Source organism: Neovison vison, chromosome 2 (genome assembly GCF_020171115.1).
Source record: "Neovison vison isolate M4711 chromosome 2, ASM_NN_V1, whole genome shotgun sequence".
Lineage (NCBI taxonomy): Eukaryota > Metazoa > Chordata > Mammalia > Carnivora > Mustelidae > Neogale > Neogale vison.
The window spans coordinates 71,461,699-71,480,033 of record NC_058092.1 but is presented as its reverse complement, the minus strand read 5'-3'; the positions used below and the strand labels follow the sequence as shown (position 1 = coordinate 71,480,033).

At 34.7% G+C, this 18,335-nt stretch overlaps 1 protein-coding gene across 4 annotated transcripts in view; it reads right to left on the bottom strand.

The window, feature by feature from the left end:
- Positions 1–18,335, bottom strand: part of SPATA1 (spermatogenesis associated 1) — a 51,340-nt gene that overhangs the window by 28,352 nt on the left and 4,653 nt on the right. For 2 of the 4 annotated variants that reach the window (XM_044238581.1, XM_044238583.1), the window contains exons 2-4: positions 12,615–12,786; positions 2,399–2,505; positions 847–964 (exon numbers count right to left, since the gene is read on the bottom strand). In XM_044238581.1, coding sequence (XP_044094516.1) covers positions 847–964; positions 2,399–2,505; positions 12,615–12,716 — 327 coding nt within the window. In that variant the 5' untranslated portion in view covers positions 12,717–12,786. Of the gene's footprint in view, positions 1–846; positions 985–2,398; positions 2,506–5,442; positions 5,579–12,614; positions 12,787–18,335 lie in introns of all 4 variants that reach the window. The other 2 variants (XM_044238584.1, XM_044238582.1) reach the window with 2 other exon arrangements.

Genomic DNA, 18,335 nt, shown 5'->3' with positions numbered 1-18,335 from the left:
CTATAAACAGGAGTGTTCAACAGATAATAATAGCTGAAACAAACAAACAAAAATTGTTGGGGTCCTATAATTTCACATCGAATAGGGCTAGCTGTGGCCCAAACAATGAAGCCCATTGTTGTCCAGAACACAAGTACTTACTTAAATGTTTTAGGGGACACCTCGGTGGCTAAGTTGGTTGAGTGACTGACTCTTGAGCCTATGACAGGCTTGCATTGAATGTGAAGCCTGCTTAAGAGTCTCTCTCTCTCCCTCTGCCTCCCAGCAGCTCATGCACACACATGCACATGCTCTCTCTCCATTAAAAAAAAAAACTTTAAACACTCATTTAAATTTAAAAATACACATTATTTATATAATAACATTTTAAGTTTGTCTTCCTTTTCTTCCCAAGGAAAGCATAGCCCAAAATATCCCCCATCATTTTAGTGCCCAGTAATATGCCAATAAGTCCCATTTTTTCTTGATGATCTATGTTTTTAGTGATTTTTCATTTTGTTATAATGGATATTACTTATCCCATTTATAGAAGTGACTTGACAAGAAGCTGAGTTGACAAGCATTTAAAAAACACAATTTGTTAAGTTATGCTTTCTTTAATCAAAAGGAAAAACAACTTTTTAAAAAGATTTTATTTATTTATTTATTTGACAGAGAAAGAGAGATAGGCAGAGAGGCAGACGGGGGTCGGGGGCAGAGCTGGGGAAGCAGGCACCCCGCTGAGCAAAGAGCCTGATGCGGGGCTCTATCCCAAGACCCTTAGACAATGACCTGAGCCGAAGGCAGAGGCTTAACCTACTGAGCCACCCAGGCACCCCCAAATGGAATAAAATTAAGAAAACTTACCACAGCTAGATTATTTCCAATGCATTTCAGAAATAAAAATTTTTCTGCAACAGCATCTTCGCCAAGGAACTCACCAAGTCGTTCTCTCAGGGCTTGTAAAGTTAGGTGAGGAGATACTCTGAAATACCATGACATTGCCTTATAATGGAAAATGAAACAGGTTTCAGCTATACTACAAATTCTATAACGTTAGCTATCTCAAACATAAATACTAATTTAATGTATCATATATAGCTCAATTTATTTTTACATTGTCTGGCACTTTATAGAACTTCAGGAAATTTAAAAAAATAAAATGATTATACAAATAAATACTGTTTATAAAAGTCCTTTCTGTACTGAAAAGGAAAATGGTTATCTACTTTTCTCATCTGCCTCCAAACTGTATTATTAAAAAAAGAAAACTCTGCTATGGAATTTATATACTTTTATACATAAAGAATGATTAAGCCACAAATATTTATTTTGGAAGCTTGACAGGATGATCCAGTGCTTAAAAATTTCTTTGATAATCAAATACTGTCGGACTCCCTGTCTTTGTTCATTAAGAATACTTCACTCCTCAACATCTAAAATTTAAAGCCATCATTTATGCTACTGTTTTGGGTTTTTGTTTTTCTAGGATTTTATGGGAAACATTATATAATTAATTCATTCAACCACAAAATATTTATTGAGTCCCCACTATATATCAGGCATTGCTCTAAAGGATGGGAATACGGCAATCAACAAAAGAGACAAATATCTCTGCCCTTACAGACTTTATAAATCTAATGGTGGGAAAGAAAATTAGACAAACTAAAACAAAATATAATTCATAAGACAGTGCTAAGTACTATGAAGAAAAATAAAGCAGGGAAGGGAAGGTAGCTATAATTTTAAATATAGTGATTAGAGAGGATCTAAACAAAAAAGTAATATTGAAGCAAAGAGTTATAGAAGAGATAGGATATATTAGGGCAGAAGCAGCATTCTAGACTAAGAGAACAGCAAGTAGACAAGGATTCTGAGGTAGATTCATGTCTGATGTGTTCCAGAACAAAAACGACACTAGTATGCATGAAGTGATGGGGAAGATAAGGAATAATGTCATGTGTGCTTCCTATGTGTACGTATACTTACATGTACATATATGTAAGTTTATATACACATATAGTCTCTTTCTATTTTGAAACAGTTCAGTAAAAAAGTCATTGTGGATTTACTGATCTAACCACTATTCAGAGATCTTCAACAGGTTTCCAATTTCAGATAATTTCTCTCTTAATTCTCTCATTCTCTTCGTGTGTAATGAGAGTAATATACCTGTTATACCCTTTTATCTGGGTGGCAGTGGCACCTATGGCACATATGTTACCTAAGTAACATATGTTTCTAAAATACTTATTAACTGTTATATAACATTATTTATTGATAGTATTAAGTTAGAAACTGGATCCATCATACAGACCAGAGTGTCTCATTTATAATGTAAATTTCCAAAGAAACATTTTTCTCTGCAGAAAAAAAGACTGCTTTTTCAGGCATTATAACATGACCACAAAATACTTGCCTTATAAATCCAGCTGAAATGAATTTGTTAACAACTTCTATTGAAATGGTATTTAGCTTATAGTTCCACGATCCTTCAGGGACATAAAAAACATGAAGTTCCACCAACTAAATAAATAAATTGAGAAGAACATCAGTTAAAATATTTTTAAACTGAAAAAAAATCAACCGATCTCCTCTAAAATTTTAAGCTTAATAAACGTAAGAAATAAACATGGAATACATGTATTTTTCTGAGCAGACACAGAAAACAAAATGAAGAGCCAAAATTTTGGTTAGTTGGCTACTTGGCACTTGGAACACATCTCCTTAGAAACAATGTCACAGATGTGGTCCTAGGGTACCCTAACATCTCTGACACAGGTTTCTTTCTGCAGCTTGGAATAAGAGTATCAGCCCACCAAGATCAGTTTTCTGGTTACCAACCTTTTCCTCTCCCCTGATCCCTACCTACTCAGTTCTGTTCAGGTGATTTTGTGGAATCCTTATACTTTACATATTGTCTGCCTAACATAGTTGTGATGATTGCTAGTTCTCAGCAACTGCAAACGTGTGAATACTGTGGTTTAGGAAGTATTCTTGTTTCCCAGAATTCTAGGAAGAACCTATTCCTGATGGTGATAGGGAAGGAAATGGTTGTTCTTACATAGGTCATGTCTGTCAGCTTAGCTTGCCTATGCTTATAAAAACAACTTTCTTTTCTATTAAAGTTTTGTTAAACCTCAATTAGAATACTTTGTTTAGAAGAATATTTAGATTACTACAACAGAAACAGGACAATTATAGCAAATATTCCAATCTTTTAGTCTAAGGAAGTTATTCATTGCATATTAAAATTTAAATGATTATACTCTATAATATTAAATATCTGAGAAAAACTTTAAATAGTTGAATATAACCAATCATTAAAATTAGAAATTTTTAAATTGAACTGAATGTTTTGCTCGTTTTTATAGACCAAGTAAATTATTTCTATACATTTGATATATGTATATATCTGATGTCAAGCTTGCCACATGCTGTATTTTGAACACCAGAGCATTTAAAAAATAATTCCCCAGCTACACTATACTATTCATAGCTAACACTATACTATACTATTAATACTATAATATTTAATAGCTACATAATATTTGCAAAACCTTCAGAAGACTTAAATATGACCTTATCCTTTATATAAATGCATTAATATTTTCTAGGAAAAATATTTATTAAACATTTTACTCTATTTTTGTATAAACCAAGTAAATTCTATCAATATTTTTATAATAATTCATGAACTATAATTCAAACTGTTTGTATAGATTTAATTCCATAACTGAATGAGTAGGCAATACAGAGAAAATATACATAATAAAACATTTCTTTAACAAAATTTATAGTGAATTTGTGTTTATTCATTCCCTCAGTAAATATTTACTGAATGTCTATCATGTGCCAGCACTGGTCTAGGCATTAGGAATACATAGTCAATAAGACAAAGATCCTTGCCTACGTATAGTTTTACATTCTAATGGGGTATCAGGGCAAGAAGAAGGGTGAAACAAGTGAAGCACTCACCTCAGGTACAAAATTTAAGGCTATGCCAAAACCTCACTAATCAAGACAAATAACATTAACAAAAAAAAAACTACTCAGGGCAAAAAAGTTCACGATAAACAAAATCTCAAAAATTTAAATAATGACAGAATTTAATACTAGAAGTAAAGCCTGAGGAAAAAGGAAAAAAATATGAACTTCAGTACATGTTTCTTTGAAAATATATATTTCTTGATGGTCAACTGTTTTCAGAATAACCTAGTAGTTGAAAAAAATACTGAAAACTTCAAAAGGATGTATTAAAATTCAAAACATTATGTTAAAGTCAAATATTCTATTTATGTCAAATCATGAATTTGTTATAATTTTACTTTCCTGGCTTTCATGGAAGCTCATCAGTAATATTTTCATCAAAATTATTAGCCATTTAAAAATATACTAAAATATATGTTTATGGGCACATATTTTGCCTTTTGCTTCAGGCTCCAAAATGGGTAGGCATGGCACTATCAGATTCTATTTCCACTTAAAATGTTGCTATTATGGATTTCTTGCATCAGTTTTTCATTTAAAAATCTTTTATTGAATTATTTATCTTAATTATGAAGGGTTTTTTTGGTGTGTGCCCTTAAATTTTGTACCCAAGGCAAGTGACTTATTTGCCTTAGACTAGTCCCAGACCTGTGAAGGGCACAAACAATAAACGATAAATATAAAACACTGATAAGTTATACAGTATATGAGAAAGGGGTAAGTACTGGGGAAAAGGATAAGAGCAGAGTAAAGAAAATTGGATGCTAAAAGGGGAAGTAGGTTTCAGTTTTAAATAGCCTGGGTAGGTCTTATGGAAAAGGTGAGATTTAAGACTGCAGGGGAAGAAACAATTAGCCAAGTGCTGATGTAGAGGGAGAGTTCCAAGAAGACCTAAAGCAAAAGTCTTTTTTTTTTTTTTAAGATTTTATTTATTTGATAGTGGGGGGGTGAGGAGAAGTCGGGGTGGGGAGGGAGCACGAGCAGGGGTAGGGGCAGAGGAAGAAGCACAGTCCCTGCTGAGCTGGTTCCCAGGGTCCTGGGCTGATGGTGGACGCTTAACCAACTGAGCCACCCAGGCACCCCTAAAATGAGAGAGTGCTAGTATGATTGAAGCAGAGAACAGTAAGAGATAAAATAATAAAAATGAGGAGTACAAGGAACAAAATAAATAGGGTTTTTCAGGCCACCAAAAGATCTTATTTTCAGAAAATGGGACGCCAATACAGGGTTTTAATAGAAGGACATCTGACATTCATTTTATAATTTTAATATGAAAAATTCTAAACATACATACAAATAAAGGAATAAAACTCTGAATACCCAAATACCTACTAAGTAGATTCAAAAGTTAACATCATACCATATTTACTTTCCCTCTCTCTCCCTTAAAGGCAGACTGCCACATGCAGGCCTTATTTGGATGTGTTTGAAGTATGGGAAGCTTGACTACCCTAACTTCTCCTACATATGGACCTTGAGAGCTTGTTTGGAGGTTCTAGCAGGCAAGCGCAGCTGCTCCTATGCCCTTGACTGAAGAATGGTCCTTCTTTATTGGGGAAGGTCCTCCTCTTCAACATAGCATGCAGCTTTGGAAGGGATGAACATGGAGCTGTGAGGGAGGAAGAGGACACCCACCTCAGCCAGCCAGATCAGCCAAATCAACCCTGGTGATCAATGGGCTGACAGATGTCACAGATTCTCTCAGATCCTCTATCCCATTCTTGATAAACCATTCAAAGTAAATCAGATGTCGTGAAAATATACTCCTAAGTACTTTGGCAGCCATTGCCTAAAAATAAAGATTTGTCCAAAATAATCACAGTACGATTTTCACATTTAAGAAAATTAACAATCCCTTAATGTAAAATAATATCCATTCCATATTCAAATTTCCTCAAATGTCCATTTTTCCTCAATGTTTTTTCAATCTAGAATCCAATCAAAGATATCTTTGCATTGGGTTTGTCACATACTTCAATAACTTAATGTGCAAGTTCTTCCAGACCTGTATTCTTTTTCCCCCTTTTCATGGCATTAACTTTTTGAAGAGACTGGGCCAGTTATTTTAAAAAATGTTTTACATTCTGAATTTACCTTATAATCTCAAGATGGCATTTAACTTAATTCTCCAGTTTTTTTTAAACATAGTATAATTTTTAAAATCATTTTTTAAATCATGAGAAGTGTATTCTTTAATCCCCATCCCCTATTTTCCTCATTCGCCCAAGACCCCTCCCCTCTGATAACCATCAGTTTGTTTTCTACAGTTAAGAGTCTGTTTCTTGGTTTGTCTCTCTCCCCTTTTCTTTTCTCATTTACTTTGTTTCTTAAATTCCACATGAATAGGATCATATACTATTTGTCTTTCTCTGACTGACTTTGCTGAGCATTATACTCTCTAGCTCTAACCATGTTGTTGCAAATGGCAAGATTTAATTCCTTTTTATGGTTGAATAATATTCTGTGTATATAAAGATATATAAAAACTTCTTTATCCAGTCACCTACCAATGGACACCTGAGCTGCTTACATAGATTGGCTACTATAAATAATGCTGTAATAAACATAGGGGGTGCATGTACTCCTTTGATTTTTTGGTAAATACTCAGTATTTTGTATTCTTTGGGTAAATACTCAGTAGTGTGATTACTGGATTGAAGGGTAATTCTATTTTTAATTTTTTTAGGAATCCCCATACTGTTTTCCATAGTACCAGTTTGCAGTCACACCAACAGTGCAAGAAGATTCCTTTTTCTCCATATTCTCTTCAATGCTTGTTATTTTTTACTTTAGCCATACTGACAGATATGAGGTGATATTGTGGTTTTGATTTGCATTTCCTTGATGATGAGTGACGTTGAGCATCTTTTCATGTGTCTGTTGGCCATTTGGATATCTTTGGAGAAATGTCTGTTCATGTCTTCTGCCCATTTTTCATTAGATTGTTTTTTGGGTATTGAGTTGTATTAGTTTGTTGTATACTTTGGACACTAATCCTTTACCAGGCATCATCTGCAAATATCTTTTCCCATTCCTTAGGTTGTCTTTTAGTTTTGTCAATTATTTCCTTTACAGTACAGAAGCCTTTTATTTTGATGTACTCCCAATTGCTCAGTTTATTTTTGCTTTTATTTCCCTTGCCTCAGGAGACATATCTAGGAAAATGTTGCTATGACTGATGTCAGAGAAATTACTCTCTTCTAGGATTTTTATGGTTTCAGGTCTTGAATTTAGGTCTTTAATCCATTTTGAGTTTATTTCTGTGTATACTGAAAGAAAGTGGCCCAGTTTCATTCTTTTGCATGTGGCTGTCCAGTTTTCCTAACACCATTTGCTGAAGAAACTGTGTTTTTCCCATTGTATATTCATTCCTTCTTTGTTGAAGATTAACTGACCATATAATTATGGGTTTATTTCTGGGGTTTTCTGTTCTATTCCATTGATCTATGTGTCTATTTTTGTCAGTACCATACTGTTCTAATTGCTACTGCCTTGACAAATGACTTGAAATCTGGAATTGTGATTCCTCTAGTTTTGTTTTTATTTTTCAAGATTGCCTTCGCTAGTGGTTCCACACAAATGGAACCACTTTTGTGGTTTCTTTTGTGGTTCCATACAAATTTTAGGATTGTTTGCTCTAGTTCTGTGAAAAATGCTATTGGTATTTTGATAGGGATTGCACTAAATCTGTAGTTTGCTTTGGGTAGTACAAAGATTTTAATATTTGCTCTTCTAACCCATGAGCATGGAATGGCTTTGCATTGTCTTGAATTTCTTTCATCAGAGTTTAACGGTTTTCAGAGTATAGGTCTTTCACCTCCTTAAGTTTATTTCTAGGTATTTCATTGTTTTTTGGTGCAACTGTAAATGGGATTATTTTCTTAATTTCACTTTCTGCTTTTCATTATTATTTTATAGGAATGCAACAGATTTCTACACATTGATTTTGTATTCCATGAATACTGAATTCATTTATGAGTTCTAGTAGCTTTTTGGCAAAGTCTTTAGGGACTTCTATATATAATATGTCATCTGCAATTAGTGAAAATTTTACTTCTTCCTTCCTTCTGCCAATTTGGATGTCTTTTATTTCTTTATGTTGTCTAATTGCTATGGCTAGGACTTCCAGTACCATGTTGAATAAAAGTGGTAAGAGTGGACATCCTTATTGTATTCCTGACCCTGGAGGAAAAGTTGTCACCACTGAGTATGATGTTGGCTGTGAGTTTCATACAAGGTCTTTATAATGTTGAGGTATGTTTCCTCTAGGTTTACTTTGCAGAGTTTTTATCATGAATGGATGTTGTACTTTGTTGAAAGCTTTTTCTGCATCTATTGAAATGATCATGGGTTTTTTAGCCTTTATCTTATTACATTACATATCACATTTATGGTTTTGTGAATATTAAATTATCCTTACATCCCAGGAATAAATCCCACTTGATTGTGGTATATGATTTTTTTAATGTATTGTTGGATTTGGTGTGCTAATACTTTGTTAAGGATTTTTGCATCTATATTCATGAGAGATTAGCCTGTAGTTCCTCTTCTTCTTCTTCTTCTTCTTTTTTTTTAACAGTGTCTTTATCTGCTTTGGTATCAAGTTGATACTGGCTTCATAAATTGGATTAGAAGTTTTCCTTCCTCTTGTATTTTTTGGAGTAGTTTGAAAAGAATAGGTATTAACTCTTCAAATGTTTGGTGGAATTTGCTTGTGAAGCCATCTAGTCCTGGACTTTTGTTTTTTGAGAGTTTTTGGATTACTGATTCAATTTCATTGCTTGTAATTGGTCTGGTCAAATTTCCTATTTCTTCTTGCTTTAGTTTTGGTAGGTCATATGTTTCTAGAAATTTATCCATATCTTTTCAGTCGTCCAATTTGTAGGCATATATGTTTTCATAATATTATATTACAATTGTATTTCTGTGGTGTTATCTTTCCTTTTGCATTAGTGATTTCGTTTATTTGGGTCCTTTTTTTAAATGAATCTTTCTAGAGGTTTATCAATTTGGTTGATCTGGTTTCATTGGTCTATTTTTTTTAACGTTATTCTTTATTTCTATTCTATACTTTATTACTCCCTTCCTTTTGCTGGGTTTGTTGTTCTTTTTCTAGCTCCTTTAGGTGTAAGGTTAGGTTGTTTGAGATTTTTCTTGCTTCTTTGGGTGGGCCTGTATTGCTATAAACTATAAATTTCCCTCTTAGGACTACTTTTGCTGCAGCCAAAGATTTCTGACCATTGTGTTTTCATTTTCATTTGTTTCCATGTAATTTTTTATTTCTTCTTTCATTCTGAGATCCCTATAATGCAAATGTTATTATGCTTGAGGGAGTCACTGAATTCCCTAAGACTATTCTCAATCTGCATATTTTTCCTTCCTCTATTTTTTTCAGCTTAGTTACTTTCCATTACTTGTCTTCCAGGTCATTAATTTGTTTCTCTGCTTCATCTAGCCTGCTATTTATTCTATTAAATGTATTTTTAATTTCATTTACTGTGTACTTCATCTCTGATTAGTTTTTTTTTTTTTTTTTTTTAATCTGGTTGTTAAGGGACTCATTGAGATCCTCCACTCTTTTCTCAGTCCGGGAATATGTTTATGATCCTTACTTTAAATTCTCTATCAGGCATATTACTTATAGATTACATTGTAGTCTCTTCTATTGGTTTGGTCCTGTTCTCTCATTTGGGAGAAATTTCTCTGTCTCATTTAGTGTGTCTGTTTCTCTGTGTTATTTTCTGTGTCTGTTTCTCTGTGTTAGGAAAGTCAGCTACTTCGCTTGCTTTTAACAATAACAGCCTTATGAAGATGAGATCCTATAGTGTCCTGCAGTGCAGTGTCCCATTCCCCAGCACCTGGAGCTTCAGGAAGTGTGTCCTATGTGTGTTGCATGTGCTCAGCTGTTGTGTTAGTCATCTGCAAAGGCTCTCCTTGCCTACTGTATCATTTTGTCCCCAGCAGGAATGGGGTGCATTTTAACAAGGCATATGGTCATCTGCTTATGAAACAAGACCTGTTCCTGCTACTGTCAGAAGTGAAGTCCTGCAAAATGCATGGATCAGCAGATTTGGTATTGGCAGGGTTTGCACCAGTCTTCTGGGGGAGGAACCTGCAGCACTCGGACTAAAGCAAGTGGGACTGGGAAGGGCTGATATGTCAAAGCATGAGGGTAAGGGCTTGGTGCAAGCAAGTCAGGTAACAAGTTTTGGTACCACACTGTTCTTATAAGTGGCCACTGTTTATTCTGGGGGATGGGAGAGGTAAATGGCTCCTGCCAGATCCTTTGTTCCTAGAGGGGTCTCTGGTGATCCCTATGTCTCTGGGCTATGCTCTGAGATAAGCAGATCACTCTCCTTCTCTCAGCATTTTTCAAATTGCTGGTTCTACCTTGTGTCTGCATGCACTGTTTTGTGAGCTCTTTATGGGCAGGGAGTCCACTTCCTACTGCCCTCCCTCCTCTCTGAGTAGAGCCTACTGATTTTTAAAATTCCAGGCTTTCAGCTGCACTGGTTGTTAGAACTCAAGAAATTCAGCTCCTCTCATTTACAAAGGCAAATATTACAGGGCTTCATCTTCCCTATTTGTGGCCTCCATGGTGTGAAAATCTATTTTCTGTCCCTCTGCATACCATTGGTTCTCTGCCTATTTAAGATGGCCATGGTCCATTTTGCTCTCAGATTATGTCTTTGGCCTTCATATCTCCTTTGGTATGGCTTCTTCCCTACCTTTAGTTGCAGTTTGTTCTGCCAGTCTTTTTCATGTCATTTTCTGGGTTATTTACATGGACATGAATATTATCTAGTTGTATCCATGGAATGAGGCAAGCTTAAGGTCCTCCTATTCTTCCATCTTCCCACCCAACCTCATTTCACAAGCATTTTTTAAATGAAGTACTCTATGTCTTGTAAACATTTAACTGTATAGCCTTCAACTGATGCAAATTAATCACCTGGGAGCAAGAATACTTTATAAATGGTACCCTGCCTTTCATACTGCTTCACACTAGGACATATATAATGTCCTAACTGCAAATTGTGCTATATGTAATAACGATTAAAGGGATAACAGATTAGGTTGTAAGGGACAAGAAAATGGAACCTGTTATGAAGCTATCTGAATAATTAAAGTGTGAAATGATAGTGGCTCACTCCAATGTACTAGCAGTAGAGATGATGGGAAGTGGTCAGTTTTTTTAATATAATTTGAAGCTAAAGTAGTACTTTGGAAGTGAAGTTTGAAAAAGAATTACAACTCCAAGGCATTTAGCCTTAGATACTCAAAGAATGGATTTGCCATCACCTGAGAGGGAGAAAGTCAAATAGAACATGTTTAGGGGAGGGGGAAAAGATGCATAATTCAGTTTGAGACATGCTAATTTTAAGATGTCTACTGGCCATCTGAGTGGAGATGTCAAGTAGGCAGCTGAAAATACAAATCTGCAGTTTGGGAAAGAAGACTAGATTGGTGATATTAATTTGAGGATCCTTAGCATCAAGCTGGTATTTAAAGCTATCATACTGAATGAGATTATGAAAGAATGAGTACAGGTACAGAAGAGAACAAAGAGCTGGTCCCTGAAATTCTCCAATATTAGAGATCAAGAAGAAGAAGAAAGCCCAGCAAAGAAGACTGAAAATGAACAACAAGGGAAGTAGAAGGAAAACCAAGATATGTGTATGCTAAAAGTCAAGTGAAGGAATTATGTCAAAGAAAAGTGATGAATAGTGTCAACTGTTTGGCACAGATAGATTGGAATATACGGGATAAGAATTAAACAACAGGGGCACCTGGGTGGCTCAGTGGGTTGAAGCCTCTGCCTTCGGCTCAGGTCATGATCCCAGGATCCTGGGATCGGGCCCCGCATCGGGCTCTCTGCTCAGCGGGGAGCCTGCTTCCTCCTCTCTCTGCCTGCCTCTCTGCCTACTTGTGATCTCTGTCTGTCAAATAACTAAATAAAATCTTTAAAAAAAAAAGAATTAAACAACATATTTAGTAATGCAGAAGTGAATTTAACAGGAGCAATTTTGGTGTAGTAGTGGAATGAAAGTGATTACAGATGGTTTAAAGATAAAATGGAGAAGGTATTGAGGGTATGAAAAGGTATGAAATAGTTGTCTAGAACAGTAGAAAATTGAGTTGAGTGGAAGACAGTCTGATTGCCTACCAGTAAAATGTTCTAGTTTAGATTCAGGTCTTGAATTTAAAGTGAGAATAGTCTTCATGTTGGTATACTTTTTTTCCAGCCATGTCCTATTGTAGGCATAAGTACAGTATAGGTAAAGAGTTCAATAAACCAGGGTTTTTGTTTTGGCAAGTAGTATGATAAAATGAGAGAGATGCAAAGGTCAAAAGTATGAGCAAGAGAGTAATCAAGACTGCTCTATGGTCTATGGTATTTAAGCTATGGAGGGCATCACAAGGTGAAGAATTTAAAAAAAAAAGTGATAGGATCAATGCACTGGGGGTTCCAGTACAATAAGCTAGAGATAAATGAACTGTAATAAAATAACTATACTCAGACAATGAGATACATAGTGGAGTTAATATCTAAGACTTCATATAATCCATATTTTTTCTTTCTCGGAACTCTTCAAAAGCAATCTTAAGCAAGTCTTATATTTTCATTTAAAAGATTTTCTTACCTCTGAGGAGGAAGGTCGGCTTGGACTGAGGGGCATATTCACCAGTGTCTGAATGGGGTAATTATCAGTTGGAATTCTGTGGGGTTTTTTATCTTTCTTCATTTAAGTAGTATTTATAAAGATTTTAACAGATTTTTGACTTCTTTAAGATAGCATTCCACTCATTTCTGGTCTTTGATTCATGTGAAAAGTGAAAAGAAAAACACAAAAGGCTTTAAAATAGACCAAAAGTGAAAACTTTAGGAATGTATACACTCTTATTATAGTAATTTAAAAAGACATATTATTAGTAAATAGGACTGGTAATGCAATAAAATAGTAATGCAATAAAATATATCCTATACAACTAAATAGAGAGCTGAATTATGATAGACTTATGATCAGAGCATATATTACCATTTTAAACAATTCATTTTAGAATAGAAACAAATTAGAATACTATTTAGAATATATGAATTTAGAATACTATTCTAAACAATTAATTTTTAAGTTTAAAAATTAAAGTTAAATATATATAGTATTTTACATGAAGTAGAACTATGTTTCTGGAAGTGATAAGACTAAATTTGTACAAATGACTATAGAATGATGTGAAACCATTTTACCCCATCTATTTCTCCCTAGGCTTAGATGCCTCAATAGTAAATGTGATTATTCCAGATGAAAATGCCAGTCTTGAATTATTTTAAGCTATGTTTCTGTGTTGTTTCCTGTATTTTTCTCAGAGGATTTAAAGCATTTTACAAGAATACCCAGTAAAATTTAAATTATAGGGGTGCCTGGGTGGTTCAGTGGGTTAAAGCCTCTGCCTTCGGTTCAGGCCCTGATCCCAGGGTCCTGGGATCAAGCCCCGCACCGGGCTCTCTGTTCAGTGGGGAGCCAGCTTCCTCCTCTCTCTCTCTCTGCCTGCCTCTCTGCCTACTTGTGATCTCTGTCTGTCAAATAAACTATTTTTTAAATTTTTTATTTCTTTTCAGCATAACAGTATTCATTGTTTTTGCACCACACCCAGTGCTCCATGCAATACGTGCTCTCCCTAATACCCACCACCTGGTTCCCCCAACCTCCCACTCCCCCTGCCCCTTCAAAACCCTCAGATTGTTTTTCAGAGTCCATAGTCTCTCATGGTTCACCTCCCCTTCCAATTTCCCTCAACTCCTTTCTCCTCTCCATCTCCCCTTGTCCTCCATGTTATTTGTTATGCTCCACAAATAAGTGAAACCATATGATAATTGACTCTCTCTGCTTCACTTATTTCACTCAGCATAATCTCTTCCAGTCCCATCCATGTTGATACAACAGTTGGGTATTCATCCTTTCTGATGGAGGCATAATACTCCATAGTGTATATAGACCACATCTTCCTTATCCATTCATCCGTTGAAGGGCATCTTGGTTCTTTCCACAGTTTGGTGACCGTGGCCATTGCTGCTATAAGCACTGGGGTACAGATGGCCCTTCTTTTCACTACATCTGTATCTTTGGAGTAAATACCCAGTAGTGCAATTTCAGGGTTATAGGGAAGCTCTATTTTTAATTTCTTGAGGAATCTCCACACTGTTCTCCAAAAAGGCTGCACCAACTTGCATTCCCACCAACAGTGTAAGAGGGTTCCCCTTTCTCCACATCCTCTCCAACACATGTTGTTTCCTGTCTTGCTAATTTTGGCCATTTTAACTGGTGTAAGGTGGTATCTCAATGTGGTTTTAATTTGAATCTCCCTGATGGTTGATGATGATGAACATTTTTTCATGTGTCTGATGGCCATTTGTATGTCTTCATTGGAGAAGTGTCTGTTCATATCTTCCGCCCATTTTTTGATATGATTATCTGTTTTGTGTGTGTTGAGTTTGAGGAGTTCTTTATAAATCCTGGATATCAGCCTTTTGCCTGTACTGTCACTTGCAAATATCTACCCCCATTCCGTGGGTTGTCTCTTTGTTTTGTTGACTGTTTCCTTTGCTGTGCAGAAGCTTTTGATCTTGATGAAGTCCCAAAACTTCATTTTCGCTTTTGTTTCCTTTGCCTTTGGAGACATATCTTGAAAGAAGTTGCTGTGGCTGATATCGAAGAGGTTACTGCCTATGTTCTCCTATAGGATTCTGATGGATTCCTGTCTCACGGTGAGGTCTTTTATCCATTTTGAGTTTATCTTTGTGTACGGTGTAAGAGAATGGTCAAGTTTCATTCTACATATAGCTGTCCAGTTTTTCCAGCACCATTTATTGAAGAGACTGTCTTTTTTCCACTGTATATTTTTTCCTGTTTTGTCAAAGATTAATTGACCATAGAGTTGAGGGTCCATATCTGGGCTCTCTACTCTGTTCCACTGGTCTATGTGTCTGTTTTTATGCCAGTACCATGCTGTCTTGGTTATCACAGCTTTGTAGTAAAGCTTGAAATCAGGTAACGTGATGTCTCCAGTTTTATTTTTGTTTTTCAACATTTCCTTAGCGATTCAGGGTCTCTTCTGATTCCATACAAATTTTAGGATTATTTGCTCCAGCTCTTTGAAAAATACCGTGGAATTTTGATCAGAATGGCATTAAAAGTATAGATTGCTCTAGGCAGTATAGACATTTTAGCAATTTAGTATCGATTGTTCTAGGCAGTATAGACATTTTAACAATTTAAATATTTTTTTAAAATTTAAATTATATAAATATATAATAAGAATTTAAAAATAAGGTAGCTGAATTACTATAAAAAAGAATAATCAAAGTTGGGTAAGCCTTAAGGATATAAAAAGATACCAATACCAGAAAAGAAGTCTTTCCAAGATTTCAAAGCATTGATCCACCTTGATTTATATTCAATTAGTGAGTAAATCAAACAAAATTTAAAATTTCTGTGATTTGGTACTGATTAAAGCTTTATGAAATCATACTAAAGATCACTAATTGTTCTAATGGTATCAAAATTTAAAAATTATACCGTGGGACAAAACATCTTTTATTTTTATTATTTTAATTCTTTTTTGAGAGCAAGAGTGTGCACAAATGGGGAAGGGCAGGGAGAAAAGGAAACAGAGAATCTTAAGCAGGCTCCACCACTCAGCACACAGCCTGATGCGCACATCAGGCTCAATCTCACAACACTGGAATCACGACCTGAGCCGAAAGCAACTAGACACTTAATTGACTGAGCCACCCATGCATACCATAACATCTTTTAAATCAAGTTATTAAATCAAGTTAGTTTCATACTTCAGACCTAAAGACATAAACAGACTAAAAGTATAGGAATAGAAAAAGATATTCATGTAAATGGAAGTTAAAGAAAAAAAAAGCAGGGGTAGCAATACTTATATCAGACAAAAGAGACTTTAAACAAAGACTGTAACAAGAGACAAAGAACATTATGTAATGATAAAGTAATCAATCCAAGGAAAGGATGTAAGAACTGTAAATATTTGTGTACCTAATATAGGAACACCTAAATACGTTAAGAGAAATAGGAACAGATATGAAGGGAGAAATTAACAGTAATACAATTAATAGTAGGAGACTTTAACATCACACTTACATCAATGGATACAGCATTCCTTCCATCAAGAAGGAAACTGGCTTTGAGTGACATTATACTAGATGAACTTAACAGGTATACAGAACACTCCATTCAAAAACAGCAGAATATACATTCTTTTCAAGTGCACATGGAACATTCTCTAGGATTGATCACTTTAGGCCACAAAACAAGCTTCAATAAATTTAAGAAGACTGACATAAAAATCAAGCATCTTTTCTGATCACAACAGTACGAAACTATAAATTACAAAATACATAAAAAATAAAAACACTGGGGAAAAATACAATCATGTGGAGATTTGATAACATGTTACTAAACAACCAGTAACCAATAAAGGAATCAAATAAGAAATCAAAAAAACCAGGAGACAAATGAAAATGGAAATACAATTGATCAAAGTTTTTGGGATGCAACAAATGCAGTTCTAAGAAGAAAGTTTATAGAGGTACAGGTCTTACACAAGAAATAAGAAAAATCTCAAACAATCTAATCTTATACCTAAAGGAAGTAAGGAAGAAAGGAAATCAAATCAGAGTGGAAATAAGTGAAATAGAGGCTAAAAAAAAAATCAATGTAACTAAGAGTGGATCCTTGAAAAGATAAACAAAATTAATGAACTGTTAGCCAGATTCATCAAGAAAAAAGGCGAGAGGACTTAATAATATCAGAAATGAGATATATTTCTTCATCAGAGAAATACAAAGGATTATAAAAGACTACTATGAGAAATTATATGGCATCAAATTGGACAACCTAGAAGAAATAAATTCATAGAAACATACAGTATGCCAAGATTGGATAAAAAAGAAAAACTCTGGACTGATTACTATTTATTTATGTATTCAATCAGTAATCAAAAAGGTCCTAACAAACAAGTTAGGACACCAAGTGGATTCACAGGTGAATTTACCAAACATTTAAAGAATAGTTAACACCTACTCTTCTCAAACTTTTCCAAATAGATAAGATGAAGGAAAACTTCCAAAAGCATTCGACCAGGCCAGCATTAACCTGATACCAAAATCAGACAAAGACAACACAAAAAAAGAAAAAAACCACAGTCCTCTCTCTCTGATACAAATAGATGCAAAAATCTTTTACAAGATGTTAGCAAACAAATTTCAACAATAAAAATTTAAAATTTAAAATAAAAAATTATTTAGCACCATCAAGCAGGATTTATTCTACAATTGTGCTCCAATATGCACAAAGCAATCAACATAAGAAGTCACACTGAGAAAGCATAAAAACCATATGATCATTTTGATAGATGCAGAAAAGGCGTTTGAGAAAATATAACATCCATCCATGATAAAAACTCCCAATATTATATGTTTAGGGAGATAACCTCAACATAATAAGGCCACATATGAAAAAGCCACAGTTAACATCATACTCAATGGTGAGAAACTTAGAGCTTTTCCTCTATGCTCAATTACAAGACAAGAATGCCCACTTTCATTGCTTTTATTCCACACAGCACTGGAAGTCCAGGTTGCAGTAATCAGAAAGAAAAAGAAATAAAATGCATCCAAACTGGTAAGGAAGAACTTAAACTGTCACTATATAGAGCTGACATGGTAATATACATAAAAAAAACCTTAAAGACTCCATTAAAAAACTGCTAGAACTGATAAATGAATTCAGTAAAGGTGCAGGATACAATATTAATAAACAAAATCCATTGTATTTATATACACTAATAATGAAGTAGCAGAAGAAGAGATTAAGAGAACAGTTCCATTCACAATTGCACCAAAAAGAGTAAAATACCTAGAAATAAACTTAACCAGGAGATGAAAGACCCATACTCTGTAAACTATAAAACACTGATGAAAGACATGACATTGATAACACAAACGGAAAGGCATTGCATGCTCATGGAAGAATATAATATTATTAAAATGTCCATACTACCTACCCAAAACAATCTACAAATTCAATGCATTCCCTATCAAAACACCAACAAAAAGCTAAAACAAATAATACTGAAATTTGTATGGAACCATAAGAGATCTGAAATAGCCAAAGCAATCTTGAGAAAAAAGAACAAAGCTGGAGGGATCACAACGCCAGATTTCCAGATATACTGGAAAGCTGTAGTAATCAAAATAGTATGGTATTGGCACAAAAAGAGACACAGAGATCAATGAAACAGAACAGAGAGTCCAGAAATAAAACCATGCTTATATG